This window comes from Sorghum bicolor, chromosome 4 (genome assembly GCF_000003195.3).
Source record: "Sorghum bicolor cultivar BTx623 chromosome 4, Sorghum_bicolor_NCBIv3, whole genome shotgun sequence".
Taxonomy (NCBI): domain Eukaryota; kingdom Viridiplantae; phylum Streptophyta; class Magnoliopsida; order Poales; family Poaceae; genus Sorghum; species Sorghum bicolor.
This window is the reverse complement of record NC_012873.2, coordinates 60,117,192-60,124,386: the sequence shown is the minus strand read 5'-3', so window position 1 is coordinate 60,124,386 and position 7,195 is coordinate 60,117,192. Positions and strand designations below refer to the sequence as shown.

The window sequence follows — 7,195 nt, the reverse complement described above, 5'->3', positions numbered from 1 at the left end:
AAGATCCGACATTGCATCAGTAGATGTAACATAGATTGCAGATTATCACTATCACCCTTGATTCGTCATGTATACCGGATTTTTTTCCATGACCATCGATGATGATATCAATGATCCGGAGTTCCTATCCTTGTGGGGAGTGTCGAGAAGCACCATCCCTTTGTTGATAATGGCTACAGATCAGATAATATCGACATTGTCGCGACAATGACCAAAGCCATCTCACAGGTAACAATATCTTGATAAAAAAATATTTGAATTCCTTCATAGATTTATTAGAGCTAAAAAGAAATTACAATAAAAGAGCGATGAGTCCCCTCTTTTTTTGATCACGGATAGATTCACCCTAGGAGGGGCCTAGGCGGCAGCAACAGTGGTGGCAAAGAGCAAAGGAGGGGCAGCAGCGGCTCTCTGGAACCTGCCCTCGCTTTTGTCGCTGCATATAGTTTCTAGCTTTTAACTGTCTAGATCTATATGATTGCAAATAATTGATGAATTTAGTAGTTCAAATCAACATTTGTTGTACGGACTAGATATTACAGTGTGCTGCATTTGGATAATAAATATGACAGGATAGAACTAACTCAAAAGTTTCATGCATAAAAGTACATTTTTCTATGTTCTATAAATATGTTGAAAAAAGTAATAGGCCAAGTTATATTTTGGAAGCCGTGACGATATCCAATATTTCTTCTATTTTTACAAACAGAATGGAGAGGAGCTTGCCGCCTTGCCCCATATATAGCCTAGAATATATGTTTCCAAATTCCGGCAAGGATTCAAAGTCAGAACTTGTTAAAATCTCTAAACATGTAGTCTAAACTTAGCTCTAAACTTTAGTTTACATTATATTAGAACTTTAGAGCTCAAAACTAAACTAAAGTGCTCTAGAATTTTTAGAGCTCTTGTTGCGTAGGTGTCGGGGCACCTGGGTTCACGTTGCTCCCTGCGGCCCTGCCTCCCTTGCTCTATATAAGCAGGCCGGGTGCATTCTGAAGCGGCAACTCACTGCATCTCTGATATCTCAGCTCCTGCAGCATTGCCTGGGAAAGTTGGCAAGCAAGGAGGAACCGCAAGCTGGCTAGCCATGACATCTGTTCCGAAGCTTCTTCTTCTCGTCCTCTTTTTTCTCAGCTATCGCTCTCCCATTGCTCACGCAGGTGATCATGGCAGCTACAAGGTTCTGTCCATTGGCTCTCTGAGGACCAAGTCCGTCTGTTCCGAGTCCAAAGGTGCAGTACTGTCCGTGCACGCACCAGCAGTTTCCTTTCCACGCATGGTTAATCATTTTGTGCACACTCTTGTAATGATATATGACAATCGTACGTTTCCCTTGCTTTGATGGTTTCAGCGGTTCGGTCATCGTCCGGTGCCACCACGGTGCCGTTGCATCACCGTCACGGCCCATGCTCGCCGTTGCCGACCAAGAAGATGCCAAGTTTGGAGGACAGGCTCCACCGCGACCAGCTCCGAGCTGCCTACATCAAGCGGAAGTTCTCCGGCGACGTCAAGAAGGACGGCCAAGGCGCTGGTGGCGTCGAGCAATCGCACGTGACCGTGCCAACGACCCTGGGCACCTCCCTGAACACGCTGGAGTACTTGATCACCGTACGCCTGGGCTCGCCGGCCAAGACCCAGACCGTGCTCATCGACAGCGGCAGCGACGTGTCATGGGTGCAGTGCAAGCCGTGCTTGCAGTGCCACTCCCAGGTGGACCCACTCTTCGACCCTAGCTTGTCGAGCACGTACTCCCCGTTCTCTTGCAGTTCCGCCGCCTGCGCGCAGCTCGGCCAGGATGGCAACGGCTGCTCCTCCAGCTCCCAGTGCCAGTACATTGTCAGGTACGCCGACGGCTCGAGCACGACCGGGACCTACAGCTCCGACACGCTCGCGCTGGGCTCCAACACCATCAGCAACTTCCAGTTCGGTTGCAGCCACGTGGAGTCGGGCTTTAACGACCTGACCGACGGGCTCATGGGGCTCGGCGGCGGCGCGCCATCGCTGGCGTCACAGACGGCGGGGACGTTCGGCACGGCCTTCTCGTACTGCCTCCCGCCGACGCCGAGCTCCTCCGGGTTCCTCACGCTCGGTGCCGGAACTTCGGGCTTCGTCAAGACGCCGATGCTCAGGAGCAGCCCGGTCCCCACGTTCTACGGCGTGCGCCTTGAGGCCATCAGGGTGGGCGGGACGCAGCTCAGCATACCCACCTCGGTCTTCTCCGCCGGGATGGTCATGGACTCCGGTACGATCATCACGCGGCTGCCGCGGACGGCGTACTCGGCGCTGTCGTCGGCGTTCAAGGCCGGGATGAAGCAGTATCGGCCGGCACCGCCAAGAAGCATCATGGACACTTGCTTTGACTTCAGCGGCCAGTCCAGCGTCAGGCTACCGAGCGTCGCACTAGTCTTCTCCGGGGGCGCCGTTGTCAACCTCGACGCCAACGGCATCATTTTGGGCAACTGCCTCGCCTTCGCGGCCAACAGCGACGACAGCTCCCCGGGCATCGTCGGCAACGTGCAGCAGCGGACGTTCGAGGTGCTGTACGACGTCGGCGGTGGTGCTGTGGGGTTCAAGGCTGGGGCGTGCTGATAATATCGTGATCGGCGTAAGGACGTTGACGATAGCCGCGTACTGCAACCGTTTGTGGTTGCGAGTGCGAGGTAACAGACATGGAAGTGCAGAACCATCAACTATACTGTACTTCGATTTTAACTATCTTTTTTTTTTTTGAGGAACAGGAGGGACTGAGGCCCCTACTGAAATTTGATTTTAATTATCTTTGCGATAGCAATGACGTGATGCAAGTGTGCAAACTACTACAACCCAAAAGGTAGTTGTAATTTCTCCTGATTGATAATTATAAATAAAAGATTAATGATATACAGTATTATGTTTGCTCTTGGCGTGATTGGCACCGACTATGGTCTATATGTCTATGGTATATACATCATACTTCATCATGTCTTTTGGGCGAGCTACTCCCTTATATATCTTATCTTATATCTTATCTATATCTATATATCCTATAAAGACAAACCCCACTAAGCTAATTCTCTTGCATCTCCTTGCACCACAACATCATCCACTTTTTCTGCTGCATGCAATTAAGTGTCCACTCACAAATGGTTTCAGTAATGGATACAGCTACCTACACATGACCATGCATGCATATTGCTAGCAATTATTCTCTCATGTGATCTTCTCTCTTCCTCTTTTAAAACTGACTACTAAAACTATATATAGATGACTTCATAGACTACAATGAGGCTCTATTTATATTCCCCCTTCGTATCCGCAGCAACGCGCGGGAAATCCTCCTAGTACTCTTATAAAGCAAAACTGTGTTATCTATTTCTCTCAACATATAAGCTATCCAACTAAACAATCCACTATAACACATAATTAAAGCAAGTTATTTCTCTTAACATACGAGCTGTCCAACAAAGCAATGCACTATTATACACAATTAAAATTTACTAGCTCATGTAATTCTTCTTTTTTTCGAAAGATACTAGCTCATGTAATTCTAATATCACGTCAGCAAGACACATATGTATTGTTGTTCATGTCATCATGCCACGCAGTCCACTAATCTCAACTCCCGCAGCAACACACGGGGTATTCTTCTAGCTACAATAAGCGAGACCACACATGTGTATCTGATGAATGCTCAAGATAGTTAATTAGTTAACATTCACACTAAATAATTATTTTTTAACCAAATAGTTTTGAACATTGACTCGAATTTGAAATTTCGTTCCGGTGAAGATCTAAACTTCCAACTCTTTTCACTTGTAACATTTAGCTCAACGATTCAAATGTTCACTAGTTAAATGACTGGCGAATACATATGTAATAGAGTAGAAGCTAGAACGTTGTCAGATGAATTTATCATCGACTGTAATTATGGAGCACTGCACGGATAGCAAATCTTGATGGTAGCATATGAGACATGATGTTTGTATTGGTTCAAAGAGAGGTGCGATATCTAGTATTTGTAGTTCTATTGCTGGTCTGCCAAGTAAGGGATGTATGATAAGATGATGATGTATGCCGACAAGGCTATATAGAATATGGACCATGGTGGACATTCGATAATTGTCTATGATGATTCGGTAATGATACAGATCGAGCGTTCGGAAGGTCGGACGTACTGATCCAGCACACCCCCTTCTTATTCTATCACATATGCACCCGATCCCACACTAACCGACCCATCCATGCCGCACGCTATCTCCCTCACTCCTTATCCTTTCCTCCATCGCTCACTCCCACGGTGCTCGTGCGCCCTCCCCTTGTTGTCTCACCTACTCGTCGAGACAGACACCACACGCTATAGCTGCACGCCACTTCGCTGTCGCCCTGCGCCGCTCATCGACGCTCCATCCCTCCTTTCCTCCTCCACAACCTCCATACGACCTCGCTCCCACTCTCTCTCCGGAGACGAGGACAACGACGGTGGCTTTGACAAGGTAGGTCGGTTTTCTCTAGATCTGAGCCATTCTTCTTCTCCTCCTCCTCCTCCTCCTTCTCCTCCTCCTCATCCTCTAGATCTGAGCCTCCTCCTCTTTTGGATCTGAGGGACACAACGGTGGCTAGGTGAAAGGTCCAAATGGCTAGAGGGGGGTGAATAGCCTAATTAAAAAAACTACAAACTTCAACTAGACAAGTTGATTAGTAAAACAAAAGGCGAAGCTATTCTAGCACTAGCACAACTAAGCTATGCAAGCCACCTACACAAGTCTAGCAAGAAAGCTAAACACTAGTTACAACAAGAAAGCACAACTAGAAGCTTGCTACACTCCTAAACGAGATAGCTAAGCTAAACAAGCTACACAACTAGCAAGGTATACACAAAGGTAAAGGAGAGAGGAGTGATTGTTATACCGACGTTGTAGAGTAGAAATATATCCAATCAATCACGTGCACAATCACAAGAGAAACCTCGGCAAGAGATGACACAATATTTTTTACCGAGGTTCACTTGCTTCCCGGCAAGCTACTCCTCGTTGTGGCGATACACCCACTTGATGGATCACGAGCTAATTGGCAATCCAAAGCCAAACCCTCAGCGGGTGCCGCACATCCACTCACAAGATGGGGATCCTCCAAGCCACGAGCAATCCACTAGAGTAGCCAATTGCGATCTTCCGCGGGGAAGGCTCAAGAACCCCTAACAAATCACTTGGTGAGGCTCGAAACAATCTCCAATCACGAGCTCAACACCACCGCTGCTCCAAGCCGTCTAGGGCGTCGGGAAACACCCAAGAGTAATAAGAAATCCGCAGCAAACTCAAGAATCAAGTGTCACTAAATGCAACTCTCAAAGCAATGCACTTGAATCTCACTCAATCTCACTAGGATTAGCAATCAAGCAAGGAGATGAGTGGAGGGAGTGTTCTCTAGCTTAATGTATGTCTCAAGTAATCCAATGTACCAGAGAGAACCTCCCAAAGCCGGCCACCTTCTATTTATAAGCCTCTCAAAGAAACTAGCCGTTTGCTGTTTTCACTGGGCTGAAAACGGAGGCACCGGACGCTACTAAGTGATCACCGGACGCTCGACCCCCAGCGTCCGGTGCTCAGGGGTAGGCCACGTGTCCTACTTGAATCCCGCGTGTCAGATTCTAACGGTCACCTGCGCACCACCGGACGCTCTGTAGATTCACACCGGACGCGTCCGGTGCACACCGGACCCATGCGTAGAGAGGGTTGCAAACTTGCAGGGTCACCGGATGCTAAGCACCGGTAGCGTCCGGTGCTCACCGGACCCATGCGCAGAGAGGGTCGCAAAACGCCCTCACACCGGACGCTAACCAGCGGACGCTCTCAGAGTGCGTCCGGTGCTCAACCCTAGCAGGGTCAAGCACACCGGACTCTGAGGCCAGCGTCCGGTGCCTCCGCACTCAGTGTCCGGTGAGTTTTTCTCAGTGAGAAAACACTTTTGCGACTTCTCCAAAATTCCCATCGGCGCAATAGAAAATATACACTTATTTTTCTCAAAAGCGCCGAATGTGCTAACACCTCCTTTGCAAATGTGCTAACACCAACAAGTGTCCACCACCAAAGTGCATGTGTGTTAGCTTTTCACAAACAATTCCCCAAAGGAGTTAAGTTAGCACTTTACTAGATCCTAATGCATATGCTCAAGATATAGACCTAGTAGCACTGGATTCGAGAGATGACCGTGATTTCCCCTCTTGATAGTCGGCTATCTATCCTAAACCCGGTCAATCACTTCTCTACTCATCTTAGACCGGCAAAAGTAAAACCCTATGTTTATACCTTTGCCTTGATAACTTTGCTCCTCGTCTATCACCATGATCTTCACTTCATGCTTCATCCCTTTGTGATCATGTGGCCACCTTTCCATGCCACCATGCACCTTCATCACATGTGTTGCTATGCGTAACTCAAATTACTTAAACATAAGGCATTAGCAACTTGGTGTCATTAATTACCAAAACCAAACTTGGGCTTTCACTAGGGTTCCAATGAGCTCTGAGTCTTATTTTCTCCTTCCTCCAGCGAGTTCGAAGGTGATGGGCCAAGGCTAGAGCATCCTGCACATCGAAACCCATCCTCTTGCTGTTTTATACGTTTTTTATATATATTTCTCCGTGTTGTAATAGATTTTTGGATATGTTGCAAAAAATAATTTTCAAATGTTGCAATAGGTGTGAATCATGTGTTGTAGAAAGAGAGTACTATTGCTGAGATTGTTGCAATAAGGGATTTCAATTATTGAAATTACCTTTTATAAATGTTGCAGCACTAAAAGGTGATTATTGAGTTGTTTCCATCTTTTCATGTTTCATGTTCGATTTTACCATATGCAGTACTACTGCATGAGATGTTGTAGTACTACCGTATGAGTGTTGCATTAGTTTTTTTTTCTGATGTTGCATCTTGCATTGTGTTTTTTTGTTTCTGTCGTTGTAGTAGCTTTAGTTTGATATTGCAACAAGTAAATTTCTCTAGACATGTTGCAAGCGTTTTGATCTAGATGATGCATGGTGTTTTTTGCAAGTTTTTTATTAGCATGTTTTGAGTGTTTCAACTATTTCGTACTAATATTGGAAGTGTTTCATCTAGACGTTTCAAAAGTATATCTGGTGTTGCATATAGTGTGTTTCAGATGCATATTTTATATGTTTCATCTGTCTTCAGACGTATGTTGTAAATGTTGCATCCGG

General features: G+C 46.6%; 1 protein-coding gene across 1 annotated transcript; it reads left to right on the top strand.

Annotated features, from left to right (window-relative positions):
* LOC8077713 (aspartyl protease family protein At5g10770) lies at positions 1,088–2,654 on the top strand. Its single transcript, XM_002454314.2, has 2 exons — positions 1,088–1,232; positions 1,352–2,654. The coding sequence occupies exons 1-2, from the start codon at positions 1,088–1,090 to the stop codon at positions 2,587–2,589; spliced, it is 1,383 nt and encodes a 460-aa protein (XP_002454359.1). The 3' UTR covers positions 2,590–2,654.

Coding starts and splice junctions, on each gene's coding strand:
- LOC8077713 (XM_002454314.2), top strand. CDS start 1,088: ATGACATCTGTTCCGAAGCTTCTTCTTCTCGTCCTCTTTTTTCTCAGC. Junction 1,233..1,351: donor CGTCTGTTCCGAGTCCAAAG/GTGCAGTACTGT, acceptor TGATGGTTTCAG/CGGTTCGGTCATCGTCCGGT.